The 14,644-nt window shown below is 43.2% G+C and overlaps 1 protein-coding gene across 1 annotated transcript; it reads left to right on the forward strand.

Moving 5' to 3' along the window:
* Positions 1 to 6,456: 6,456 nt before the first annotated feature.
* On the forward strand, positions 6,457 to 14,424 carry RAP2B (RAP2B, member of RAS oncogene family). Its single transcript, XM_058730271.1, has one exon. The coding sequence runs from the start codon at positions 6,910 to 6,912 to the stop codon at positions 7,459 to 7,461; it is 552 nt and encodes a 183-aa protein (XP_058586254.1). The 5' UTR covers positions 6,457 to 6,909; the 3' UTR covers positions 7,462 to 14,424.
* Positions 14,425 to 14,644: the final 220 nt, after the last annotated feature.

The raw sequence follows: 14,644 nt of genomic DNA on the forward strand, positions 1-14,644 counted from the left end.
AATATACAATTTTAAATGTTGCTTATGCCTGGTATTCTATTCAATCAAACGCTGAGAAGAGTTTAGAGAAAATTTTAGCCTAAAACCATGTCAGCAAAAGTATCTTTTTTTTTTTTTTTTTTCCTGATAAAGAGTTTGCAGCCTTGAGAATAATTCCTTTCCCAAACACAGTAGGAGACATGGAAAGAGTCAGGGGCAGATCTCTTATAAGCCCCAGGGGAAACTTAGGGCAAAAGAGACGGAAGCCTGGGTGCAAAGTGACAAAGACAGCACAAATGTGTTAATGATGCAGAAGTCACTGCAGGCTTTGAATGGTGCTGACACATCAAAGGGCACTGTTTGCCACAAAGAGGAAGATCATTTCTGGATAGGGACAAAACCATTTGGGAGAATACAGCCGAAGCCCTTGATTCACTAGTTAATTGTGCACACAGGCTGCTGTGTTCTGCCGCCCAGAGGTCATGAACCTGAACATGCTTCATCCCACCTTCTGGACAAACAGGCAAATAACCCCAATCCAGGCTGTCCTCAGGGACTTTGTCAAGAAAGGGACTTCATACATGAGAAACAAAAATTCCCATCAAAACCCATTAAGTAAAAAGAATTCTTTGAGAAATAAATACTTAAGATAGTTGTCTCATTCAACTTTTCATTTCTTATCTATAGAACACCAGAAGCCTACATTGAGCTTTAAGTTAAAGGAGCCACAAGAAAACTAGAACTCGTTTTCCACATTTTAAATAATTCTATAATAAAGACAAGAAAACTGTAATAGAACATGAGGGGCTGGGGGGGCAGCAATTTGTTATTTTTACTTTATTCCTTCTGCTCTTTTATACATTCCAAATTCATATATATACGAATATATAGCTATAGAGATATAGCTATATAAGAACATGTATTAGGATGTATATAAGAATATATATATATATATATATATAATATATATATAATGAAAATAATAACTGTTTTTCTTATTGTGACAGAACACCCTATACAAGTATAACATTTTCTAGACAAATATTCCACTACTCAAAATGAATCATTTTCTGAGCTTAGGTACTCAAGGTTTGATTTTAATTTAGGACACAATAGAAAGAAAAACTCAAGAGACTACGTAGGTAAGGCAGTTTTATTGAGTTCATTTAATTTCCCATTAGTAATGAAACTTTTAATCACATAAGTCAGTGGTTTTTGTGTGTATTTTCACTAAGGTTGGCATATGGGAGATACTTGGTGATTTTATAATTGTTTATTTGTATGTATTGATCCAAAGCCCTCAGGAATCTTAACAGAACCTGATCGGACAGACTTAAGAAGAGTTATTACGATCCTTCTTAAAAAAGAAAGAAAAAAAAAAGCCAAACTGGCATCTTCACAAATTCATGTAACCCAAATTTAGCCGCCTAGCGAATTCATGCTGTGTAGCTGCAGTCACTGTTAAAAACAGTTTCATTTCTACCCTGATTCCCAAACCTACACCTGACCTCCCTCCTTTCAGCAGGTGGCTTGCCATTTTTATTCAAGGAGCAAAGGTTGTTTGTAACTTGAACTTTCTCAAATGTTTACCCTCTCAACCCCAGTTCAGGTCTCTTGGTTTTTCTTGCCTGTTGGAGAGAAAGGATGTGTCCAGCATTCCCACAAGGGTCCTCAGACTCCTCCTCTGTCCTCTCCTCAGAAACTTCCATTCAGTGGACATCCTATTGCTTAGATTTCAATCTCTCCATCTTTACTGATGCTTCCTTTCCAATTAAAAACTGAAAGGTGACGATAAAAAAATGAAACCTTAAAAACTCTAGGAAAAAAAAAAACACTAGTTAAAATGCTTACCTATAGATGGCATCGGCTATAACTACAAACATGATGAAATAAACCTCTACTTTCTATGTTAGAGGACAGGTAGGTACTTATGTTTTGAGGACTTAGAAGGTTCATATTCTTTTAAATTTTTTTTTAAACGTTTATTTATTTTTGAGACAGAGAGAGACAGAGCATGAACGGGAGGGGCAGAGAGAGAGGGAGACACAGAATCCGAGACAGGCTCCAGGCTCTGAGCCATCAGCCCAGAGCCTGACGCGGGGCTCAAACTCACGGACCGCGAGATCGTGACCTGGCTGAAGTCGGACGCTTAACCGACTGAGCCACCCAGGCGCCCCTAGAAAGTTCATATTCTAACAAACCATCTAATTCTTTGAAGGCCCAACCTCAGTGTCACAGAAGCTCAGCAGTCCCGCTGTGTGAGCAAAGGCCAAGGAATGGTACCCTTGTTTAGGCAACATACAGTGTCAATGGTTAAGCAGTCCCTACCTGGTAACTTTTACATTAGATTGTTTTCTAGAGATGCCTTTTCACATTATGTGCAAAATTAAGTCTTCTTCAGAGAAAGGGCTTATCCTTGGACACTTTGGTATCATTCTCCAAGATAGCACTGTTTTAGCTCTTCCATCCAAATAAAGGTAGACTCTGCTCATCTTGAAAGTCATTGTTAGGGGCACCTGGGTGGCTCAGTCAGTTGAGCATCCGACTTTGGCTCAGGTCGTGATCTTGTAATGTTGAGTTTGAGCCCTGCATTGGACGCTGTGCTGACAGTTCTGAGCCTGAAGCCTGCTTAAGATTCTGTGTCTCCCTCTTTCTCTTCCCCTCCCCCACTCACACTCTGTCTCTCTCTCTCAGAAATAAACATTTTAAAAACTATTTTTAAAAAGTCATTGTTATGACTCAGAGAGACTGAAACATTAGTATACATTTTTCTAAGGCTCTAGGAAGCATTACATCTCACCAAAGATTAAAATAACCTTTTACTACAAGTGGAGTCTGGAAAAGGAATAAAATGTAATTCATATATTCATCAATACTTATTGAGGGACTCCTATATAGGCACTGTATCGGGTGCCTATATAGACACAGGTGGCTCCAAAGTTAAGCCTGATATGGACTCTGCCCTCAAGGAATTCACATGGTGCTGGGTGACAAGACACAAACATGTAAACAATTATGGTACAAGATAGATAATGATTCATGCTGTGAGGTCAAGACATCTAAGATTTCATAGGAGGAAGTGACCAGCCTTAAAAATGTGTGCATCAGCAATATCCTTACTTCATTTTGAATCCCAAAACCCTAGTGCAAATCTTTCTGTGGAGATCATCTGAATGTAATAAAAATCACTATTGAAGAATCTCTAATAGAAATTATTTGAATTATGGCACCTTTCTGGTACTGGAGGGGCGGCCAAGATTCAATAATATCCGTCCACAAGGCTACCTAAAGTCCTGAGGATGTGGTTTTCCAGATTCTTCTAGATGGGGCTGTCAGGCTACCCAGGGCAGGGTAGTAATTGCCATGCATTTATGGGACACTGCAGCTTTAAAAGCATGTTTCCATCCATTATCTGTTAATTATTATCCCTGATGACAGTCTGGCACCATGTAAAGGGCAGCCAGGACACCAGGGTTCTAATTCTGCTCAGTTCTCTCTGATGCAAAACGAGAGGTCTGGTCATTTGTTTGTCTCCAAGGTTCCATGTGTAGCTAGGCGGGTAGGGCAAATTTTATCATCATTTTATAGACAGGGAAACTTAAGCCAGTAGAGCTCAAGGGATCTGCCCAAGGTCCCAGGTAATAATTGATAACCAATTCTTGAGATTAGACCTCAGACCTGGAGACAAAGTATTTTCTACTATAGCATGCTCTACTATATCATATCTGTGGGCAAGAGGACAAAGAGAGGCCCACATAGCATTTAATCTATGTATTTAAGTTATAAATCAAGATAATGAACTGTTAACAAAATGTAATCTCTGCTCTCACCCTGACAAACACTTCTTTACAGGGACCTGGATGGCCAGGTGTGACTCATGAATTCCCGAACTCTTCCAAGGAAGAGGCCCCCTTCGCCCAAAGTGCCTGGGAGCGCACACCTCAGCCCCCAGGTCCAAGCACTATCCACACCCAAACAAAGAGCCATTCCTGGACACAAGACAGAGTTCAAAGGCCCAAACAAATCCTGGAAGAGGGCTTGGTACTATTTGGCCAGGGGATTCCAGAATTCTGACTCCCTGGAGCATGGTCTAGAAGAGGGTTCAAGCTCCTTGACCCCGTGGAAGGGGGCATTACCAGAGAACCACAGGGCTGTGGGCAGAGGTCCCTCTTGCTTGGGTCTACAAGACAGTCTGATCACACTACCTGAAGATTGAACCTAAGAAAGTGTAAACTCCGAGATCTTTCTTGTGAGAAGGTCGTATGGCCTAGTAGTTACAAACCAAGTTCTGCAGCTGCACACCTGGGTTGGGATCCTAGCTTGGCCACTCACGAGCTGTGACATCGCAGTCAAGTTACTGAACATCCTAGGACCTCGGTGTCCTTACCTTTACAATAGACACCATAATAATTAATATGTAGAGTATACGAGACCTGTAAAACCTCCGGCAGACGTTAAATGTTGGGTACATGTTGCGGGGCGGGGGGGGGGGGGGCGGTTCTCTTCAGCTGCATTAGGTGAATGTGCCTCTGAGAGTTTTTTCTGGAGAATTACATAAGCATAGTTACATCCAGGCTCTCCAATAATCAAGGTTAAACCGTGCTCTCCACTAAACAGTGGGGGCCAGGGGCAGAGCGGGCACCACCCACCCCACCCAACGCTTCAGCTGCCGCCCACGTCCCGCCGGATCCGGAGGCAGGGGACTTCATGCAGCAGACGCTGCACGTTGTGAGCTACAGCCAAGGAGCTCGGGTAACGTTAACTCGAAAACGTGGCCGTGAGTCACTGCGAGACTAAGGAACTGAAACCAAACCTTAGCACACAGCCTGCTTCGTCCGTCTGATGCGCAGGGTTACACCACTGGGAAGTGGCATCGGGTTTAAAAAAAAAAAAAAAAAAAAAAGCAGGGCACTGAGCAGGGGTTGACGCAGCTCAGCCCCCTCCTACCCGCTTCACTTTGGCGCTCACGCAAACTTCGCTGAGTCTTCTGACAGGTCTTGACATCTCTCCTCCGCGAGCAAAGAGGGAGACTCAGAGCAAGTCGAGACATCTCCCGCGCACCTCCCGTGAGTGCGAGCCCAGCCAGATTTGCAGACCGCCCGCCCAAAACGAAGATGTTTTATAAGGGCAAGCCCGGGCATTGCCCCACCCCTCCCGGTGACACCAACTCAAAGAAGCCCATTTCCACACCTAGTCCCCCCACTTCCCTGCCTGCAAAACACTTGCAAACTTTGCCTTTGCTTGTGGACCAAGAACTGTAACCAGACCTTTCTCCTCCCTTAAGGGACGGTCGTGACTGGACATCGAGAAGTCAGACTCTCTCGAAAACACCAACAAAGAACTATATTTAGCTCTGAGCTCTCCGCCTAAATTCCTCTTATTTTTTCACTCAGAGCTTCAAAACGACTAGGTTGGGGAAGTGGGAGGAAGAGGGCGGAGGAGCAGCAGAGAAAGAACAGCTGTGCCTCCGCCTCTCAACTCAATCTCTATAAATAACCAATCACCAGCCTAGACTACTTTTTAGCCAATGAAGCAACCCAAACTGGTAAAACCTTGGCGGCAGCCAATGGAGAAACAGCTAGGGGTGTGAGATTTGCGCCCCGGAACCAATGGGTCCCGAGTCTCGAAGAGGTAATTTGAGCTGGAGTGTGGGTGTGTGGTGCAAAAGCTTCCTATTTCTAAGCCCGAAAACCTGTTCTGCCCACTGAGCATGCCCTGACTAGCTTCGGGCGCCGCCACTTTTGGGATCGGGTTTCGGTCCGACCTCCGGGTTTCCGCCCCAGCCGAGTGGCAACGTGGGTGGGACCCGCCAAGTCCCAGCCCGCTAGGGCTCCGGTCGCGAGAAGCGTATCCTTTCCCTGTTGGGACAGCATTTCCAGCCTAGAGTTCCCGTTTTCTTTGTCCGGGAGATGAAGCGCAAGGAGGAGTGGCCAGAGGAAGGCCGAGTAGTGCTTCAGAGGCGAAGGATTTAGGACAAGCTGTGCCTTGTTGGAGGAAAATGCTCCGCCCTTCACTCTCCTACCCAAATGCCCTTTGGCTTTCCGGCCCTGAGACGCACAGCCTCTGGGGCCTCAGAGAGCGCAGTCCATGAACTTTTGATAACGGGAGTGGGCAAGAGCACAGCGCACCCCATTCCCGAGGCGGCCCACCGCGCCCACACGCCTCTCGCGCCGCCCTTATGCACGCCTAGCCTCCCACACTTTCGTCTTCTCACCTGAGCCTTCCCAGCACCTCACCCCGCATCACCTACACACTCCCACACATCTCTCAGCCAGCTCCTGGACCGGAGCCTCGCCGTCCGCTCTGGCAGACTCAAATCGCTAGCCCCACCCACAACTCCGCCTCCGCCGGGCCCGCAGGAAAACCCGGAGAGGCTGATCCGGCTGGCGCGGCCGCCGGCGCACTGGGCATGCTCGCCGGGGCGGGGAGGGCCGGGCTGCGCGCGGCGAGTAGGAAGCCCTCGCCCCGCGGAGGTTGCGGGAGAGAGCGCGATGGGCCGCGGCGGTGGGTGCACGCTCTACGGGGACTCATGCCACGCGCGTCCCGGCCCGGCGCGCAATTAGCAGCCACCTCCGCAGCCCGCCGCCACCGCCTCTTGGCCCTCCCGGGCGGCCGCGGCGAGGAACTGCAACCATCGCCTCGCACGGGCTGCCGGCATTGTCCTCCCGGTCCGCCGCCAAGGCTGCCGCTGCCGCTGCGGGCTGCTGCGGGGCCCCGGACCCGCGCCCCTGGGACGCGCCGCCGCCTTCGCCGGCCGGCTCCCGGCCCCCCGTTTGGTGAATTCTGAGCCTGGCGCTCCCAAGCCACGCTCTCGTAGCTTTTTCCTGCAGAGCCGAGGAAGAGGAGAAGTCCGGCAGCCGAGCCCAGGCTTTCCCCCGCGCGCAGCCCCGACGGGGCCGCGGCAGGCGCGGCGAGAGCGCCGACGGAGCCATGAGAGAGTACAAAGTGGTGGTGCTGGGCTCGGGCGGCGTGGGCAAGTCCGCGCTCACCGTGCAGTTCGTGACGGGCTCCTTCATCGAGAAGTACGACCCCACCATCGAGGACTTCTACCGCAAGGAGATTGAGGTGGATTCGTCGCCGTCGGTGCTGGAGATCCTGGACACGGCGGGCACGGAGCAGTTCGCGTCCATGCGGGACCTGTACATCAAGAACGGCCAGGGCTTCATCCTCGTCTACAGCCTCGTCAACCAGCAGAGCTTCCAGGACATCAAGCCCATGCGGGACCAGATCATCCGCGTGAAGCGGTACGAGCGTGTGCCCATGATCCTAGTGGGCAACAAGGTGGACCTAGAGGGCGAGCGAGAGGTCTCGTACGGCGAGGGCAAGGCCCTGGCCGAGGAGTGGAGCTGCCCCTTCATGGAGACGTCGGCCAAAAACAAAGCCTCTGTGGACGAGCTGTTCGCCGAGATCGTGCGGCAGATGAACTACGCGGCGCAGCCCAACGGCGACGAGGGCTGCTGCTCGGCCTGTGTGATCCTCTGAGGCGCCCGCGGCTGCCGCGCGCCGGCCGCGCTCTGCGCACAAAAGCCAAACGCACCCGACTCTAAATGTGATTCCTCTTCTTGCTTTGAGATTGGAGACGACTTTGCATTGGCCGGGGTGTCCCGGGAGCCCGGCTGGCCTCTACGGCCGGCGTCCCCTGCCTCCGCCCTGTGTCCGAAGGGGTGTCCCGTCCTCACCATCCGAGACCCGGTGGAAATGTGGCTCTTGGCAGCATGTACGTTTCTCATTGATTTTGGTTGACGCATATTTCCCCCGTTTAAATAGCCGTTAGGGCTCTGTATTATTGGCAGCTTGACACCGGCAAGCGAAAGTTTCAGCCTGGAAAAAAAAAAAAATGGGGTGGGGAGGAAGAGGACGGGGAGAAGGTGGAAAGGGAGGGGGGATTTTTTTTTTTTTTTCTTCCAACAGCCCTTTTCTAGTTCCAAGTTTTAAATACATGGAAGGAAGTCCGGGAGAACCAAATGAAGGAGCAGGAGGAAGGGAAGAAACTTTTGTTTTTTTCCTTGTTTTCCAGGAGTAGCTGGAAATTAAGATCGGGTTCCTTTTCTGCCAGCTTGGAAGGGCAACCCTGTGACTGATTGTGATTCTAAGGATGTCTATGCAAAGTTGGATTCTTGTTACAGTGTATCCAATCTGAAGTATGCACATCTGAACTGGGACTGTAAACACTGATGCCAATACAGTGTGGGGTGCCAGAAAGTGTCTGCTGATATTTGTGGAAAAAAAAAATCTATTTTGTTTACCTACTGTATCAAAGGGGAGTCTGGGGGAGAACGGTAGTATTTTTTTTTTAATCAGCTGTGAAAAAAAATGTTACAGATCTGCACATTTTTTGTGTGTACTATTGTGTGTGTGTGTGTGTGTGTGTGTGTGTGTGTGTAAGTTTAGCCTTTTGTTCTTTTTGGTTGGCAGTGACAGGTTTTGATGACTAGCTCTTTAAAATACAGTACAAAGACTTCAAAAATGTGATTCAGGGCCCCCAGCACCCCTGTGTCTGCAGAGTGCCTTCAAAACTCAGCTGTTCCAGCCGGTGCCAACCTGTGAACTCCCCACCATGTCCCAGAATCTGCTATTCCCCAAACCACTTCCCAGTTTCCTTTCTGTAATCTTCCTGAAGGAGCCAGGACAATAGGGCCTGTTGTTTGGTGAATTTTAGTATTTCCAGCCTTTAAAATGTAATTTCCATGTCTTGCAATGTTTTTTTTTTTTCTTTCCTTTTTTTTTTTTTTGTTTTTTTTTTGTTTTAATTTTGCTTCATTTTGTTCAAATGTTCAGGTATTTAGCTCCCCTTTTATATTATTTTTAAAAAAATTTTTTTGGTTATCTGTTCTAGAGTGTTCCTCCAGAAGCAAAGAGCAAAATTTACTGTTGTGATGTACCAAGAGAATTCCAAGTAATTGTAATTTTTAATTCCAGACACGGCGTTTAATCATTGTCTCTTCGTTTTAAGACTTTTAATACAAATGTCATTTCTAAAGAAACAAACCCAAAACTATTGTTTGTGTTTCTGTGTTTCACATTCAGTGATTTAATAGAGGATCGTGGCCGAGGTGGATAGGGGCAGGTGCATGATGTCCCCCCCCCCCCCAACCCCACGGAAGTATCTCAGTGACAAGTTGGGTGACATTATTCCCAACTCCTTAAATATGGAAAAAATCATAAAGGTCTAGGAAGCCCTGGGGGTATGGCCATTACCATTTACTATAATATAAGCAGGATATTGCGTCTGTTCTGCTGACATGGTGCAGTTTACCTCACTACGGTAGGGAAGGGGAGAAACCGGCTGCTAATACTGCCTTAGATTTGGTAAAGTCACCATCCACCTGACCAGGCAGGGTAGCGCTTTTAACTTTTCTTTCTTCTCCTTTTCTTCTTTAGCACTTTTAACTTTTCTTTCCTTTTTCTCCTTTTTTCTTCTTCTTTAATGTTTTGTTTGATTACATCACATACCAAGTCAAAAACACGTTTGAGGAAGAGGACTTCCCATTCTGAAGTCGCACCCAGTAGTGTTTTCTGCAGTACATTTGTATGGGTTGTAGACAGTATCTCAACACTTAAGGTTTTGATTTGAAAATAGATCATTAGATTAAAAAAGAAGAGAAAGAAAAACTAAGACAAACCCCTTACTCATTAAACTGCAATTTGTGTACCATTTAGACCTGGTGACATTTTCTAACAGTAGGAGGCAGTGTGAGTTTCTGACTCGATTTTTGTTTTACTTAAAGGCCGCTTTACTAATATAACCTCTAAAGAATAAAAGATACAGAACTATATATCTAGAGCACATTATACATCTTTGCTGTGTGAAGTGTAGCTGAAGTCTTCTGAAGGGTCTTTTGACAGATTTATACTGTTGGGGAAGCCAAAAGAAGTTCCAGGCCACAGGCGTTTATAAAGCTGTACTAACATCTTGCCTTAAAATGTGTCCTTTGACCAGGTGACCTCTCACTCACTCTTCCAGAGTGGAAGAGGAATAGAGAGTTTGCCTGTGATGGTCCTATGGCCATTTTTTTTTTTTCATTCTTATGATCTCCCATAAGTTTAGAATCAGACTCAGTTGGAAGGCAGTATGTATACTGTAAATAGAAAAGGGAAACAACTCAAATTTATGTATTGCAAATATTAAGTCTCGCATTTGAGTAAATTTAGTTCTTCAGTAGGTCTAAAGTGTTGAGATTTCTGAAGACATATACCAAATACTATGTGAAGGAATTTTTTAAAGGCATTTGGTGACTGTTTCTTTTTGTTTTGTTTTGTTTTGTTTTGTTTTTTAGAAGCCTTTTGACATAAAGTGCTGCCAGCTATCTAACTAACTTAAGACATGTATATAGTCCTGAAAGGGAATATTTGAACATGGAAGTTGGGGAATGAATTAGCTTGCTGGGTGCATTAATCATCTTCACACAGGATTTAGTCACTTGCATGACTAAATTCTTTATAGGTCTAAGATGCCAGGGCAGAAGATTTTAATATGCTTTTACTGAGTACTGTAAAATAAATGCTTTTTGGATTCTCAATGAAAGCAATTTTGTGTGTGCCTGGAGCAGAAAAGTAGTAGTTCTGAGTTTTGTAGCTTCTTCCATTATTTTCTTGACAAAATCGGGAGACATTGGGGGCATTGTTTTAAAGAATATGTCGGTTTATTTGGCTACCAAGAACCCCTTGTAGTAGTATGGTGTGAAAAGATAAGAGCATTTGTTTCCATGGAAAATTTGGGCAGCCTTGAGAGTGTTCAAGGAAATGAGGGAGCTTGCTGTGAGGCCATCACCTGCCCAAGAGAAACTGGGTGAGAAAGGAACCTTTATCTTGGAGAGCAAAAGTTAACTTTTTGAACTTGACCCCTGCTGCTTTTTAACAGCTTTTCCTTTTGGTCCCTGTCATCCAAGCTTTATGTCATTTCAAAGTATTATTTTTGTCCTTCCTTGGTAATAGTCTTAGAAAAGTTGAAGGTATCATCAGAAGTCTAACATTGTCATGTTTGGGAGTTACGGTTCCTAAGTAAAACGATTTTCCATGTTGTTAACTGTAGAAATAGACTTCATTGAATCAACGTTTTAGGATCAGATCACTTTGGGGTTAGAATTCTTTAAATCTGTGAGACTGTGCACTTTTAACCTTTCTGTAGGAGGGGACCCTAAAATGCTTCATTTTTTTGGCCTTTTCTGGTAGTTTCAAAAGTGTTTTCACCAACATATTAGTGTGCCTTTTGAGTTATAGTTCAGTATTCCTCCCAGTAGGATGGGAAAGTGAGAGAACACTGCTTGTAGCAGCTGGTCTTGAGAAATAGTTGCAAAATGCCTGGACCTCCACTATCACAAAGTGTGTATTCATTTTTACAATAGCTGGAATGAACCATGTACTTATAAAATAAACAAAGACTTAATTTAGAGATCACCACTGTCAGTTAATTGGGAAAAACTTGCTAATACAAATGTCCTTGTGAAAATGTAGCAAATTTTTAAATACTACTAGTAGAATGTGGTATTTTTTATTACACTATTTTACTCAGACTGCTAGGAATAATTGAGTGCATTTGATTGAACATGGTACTAGTTCCAGAAAATATATTTAATAACAATGGATTATGATGGTTTGAGAAGGCTTCAGGACTATCCATCCAGTCCAGAGGTTTTTAAACTTGACTGCATATCAGAATCACCCGGAGGTTAAAACAGGTATTGTTGGGTCTTTCTTCTAGTTTCTTATTTAGTATGTTTCAATATAATCTCATAATTTTCATTTCTAACAAGTTTCTAGGTGATGCTAATATTGCTGTTCCAGGGACCACACTTTGAAAACCAATAAACTAGTCCAAATTCCAAATGAGTGCTACATCAAGAGCCATGTAGACATTTAGGGACAGAGACCCAGGTCATACATTTTAGAGTGCTGCCTACCATAAAGTCACAGAATAATCTTGACTGAAACTTACAGCTGAAGAGGGCATAGACCATTTACACTCAGACTGTTAAACTGTGGAGTGTGGAATGGTATAACCACAATGCAGATAGAGTGTGTGACCATTTTCATGCTATTACGTAAACAGTTTGGCTGTGGTTTTCAGTGCTAACCTCAGAAGTTGAAGGTAATAAGAATAGGGGCGTGGCCTCAGTAATCAGAATCAACTTTTCTTCCCCTCGAAAATACTGAAAAGAATGTCTTAGTATTTGTTGTCTCTTTGTTTCAAGATTAAAAACCAAGGCTTTTAACTTTCCACATATCCTAGCAAGGATTCTAAAAAGAAAAAGTGAAAGAAAAACTAGAGAATTTAAGTCTTCGTGTCGTGGTGAGCACATGCATGTGTCTGTATGCTTGTACGTAATTACGTGCACTCAGTTTCTTAGATGGACTTTCCAGGAATCTGTTGGTTCATTGTCCTACAGTTGCAGTTATTCATTCTGGGACAGCATATACCATAAACTGCCATGCATCTTGTTTTCTTATGCATCCTAATCTTTTGGAACCGTGACCTGTTAATCTGGTTTATAAATCGGAGGGGGCAGTTATTTGTAGACTTCCTTTCGTTTTAAACAGACACCTTTGAGGAAATATTTTCTCAGAATCGGAGAATCTAGAAAGTATGTGCTTTCTCGTCCCACTGACTAAACTCACATTTTTGAAGTAAATCATCTGACAAAATTATATGTGGCTATGTTTATCAGGGGTTTGAATATGTTTAGTTGGTTTATTTGTGGCAATGGCGCAAATGTCACAAAAACATTGCTTTTTTTTAACAGAAAAAAGAAAGATGAGTGATGCCTTCAGAATACCGGTGACCAAAAAAGGCCTGAGATTATTTCTTGATTGTTAAAAATATCTTTGCAGTGGAAGTTTGTAAACATAGCTGCAACTGATTTATTCATTATTCATCAAGTATTTATTGAGCACATACCATTAGCTGTGGTGTAAGGACTAATGCTTAAATAGGAGGGAGCCAGGCAAAAGAGCAACATAGTCCTTTTATCACGGCCAGTTGTGAAAATAGCATATATTAAACAATAGGAGTATATGCAAAAGTTCAGCTCCACATGCCATCAATTATAATATAATATTGTGAGTCTGTCTGGCAGGCAAGAGAATAGGCAAATTTGTTGAGAATTGGAACTTTCCTTTAAAGGATATATGGATATTGCAAATAAAAATGAATCCCATGAGGTTTGAGTAACTAATAGTTGTTTTGTTGCATGTGGAACTCTGTAATTTTGTGCGTTTCCAACTTCCATTTTGAGGTTAGCTAAATTTGAACATTTAGAAATAGGAGATCAGTTTGCTTCCATATTTTCATGTCAAAGGGAAGAAAGAAAAATGGAACAAAAGACATGAGATTCGTTGTTACTGTTTGTCAAAAAAAAAATGAGCACACAAAAACAGAAAATACAATTGAAATTATTTTCTTTACAGAAAGAAGAAATTGTTGGCACACAGTCTTTTGGTGTTCTTCATGAGAAGAAGATTGAGGGTAGGGTATCTCTTTTGTAGGAGATAATCTAAAAATGTGTGCCAAAGAATTAAGCTGATGCTTTAAGTTTGCTAAGAGTATAGTGATTTTCTACAAAAGCTCTTGTTCTCACGTCTTTGGTACTTATTGGAAGAAGGCAATCAACTCTGAGAAGGAAGTGTTGGGCAACAAGCTGTAAGAGGTGACAATAATAGCAATTATTGTAAAATCATATAAATTGAAGGGAGTTGTAACTATTAACCTCCTGCAGTTTGCAAGATGATTTCTAGTGACTGTTTTATGTAGACTATCTCCTGAATTAACAAGATACATTTTCAAATGTGGAAATTTAGAGAATTGCAGAGAGCAGAATAGTTCATCTGAAGGTACTTCACTGCATATTTTTTTAATCTGATTATAGGACCACTTACGAGATGCAAATTTATTACTTATAGTTTTATAGCTAAAGCAAAGGTCTTAATATTTTACATCTGACCATTTGTAAAAAGTTTCAAAATTTGGTTTTAGTCATGAACTCAGAATATTTTAATGTTCCTTAATATTATACATTTTAATATAATATTTTTAAACATTCTCTTCAAAGACTAACCTTATATTGAATTATATCTCATTCAAGAAAAGAGCCTCCAAGGAAATCTGTACTAGCATAATTCTATATGAACATACATGTCAACAAAATCTGTTTTAAAATATATTTTAGACAGTTTTTCATTCTACATCCATTATAAGCGGGTAAGGGAACTGCAGAAGTATATTTCTAAGTTTGATTTCAACATCATCTATCCTCTAGTAGGAAAAGGCTTGAGTTTGGAGTTCTTTACTCTGAATTTGGCTATCTTAGCTTTACTTCATCATAGTACTTGCTGTTTTTCTTTGTGTATACCATTCCATTCATCCACATGTGATTCGTGCAAATGGTTTTCTCTGTCACAAATGTAATCTGTATTAATTGATATAAAAAAATCTAAGAACTGATTACCTAATGACTATATAAATGTGTTTTCTGTGTAATAGTGTAAAGAGAGAAGTCTTTTTCACACTATGTAGTCCAAACTGAAACAGATCCAACTAGTTAGAAAAAACTGCCCACTAAACAGACATTACCTTCAGGTTTGAGTATAGAACCTGTGTTTCGTTTTAAAAACTAATGAAGGAAGTTTTTTAAAAAATGCACTCAGTCATGGGAATGCTCATTTTAAAGTA

The sequence above is a fragment of the Neofelis nebulosa genome, chromosome 5, assembly GCF_028018385.1.
Source record: "Neofelis nebulosa isolate mNeoNeb1 chromosome 5, mNeoNeb1.pri, whole genome shotgun sequence".
NCBI classification, from domain to species: Eukaryota; Metazoa; Chordata; class Mammalia; order Carnivora; family Felidae; genus Neofelis; species Neofelis nebulosa.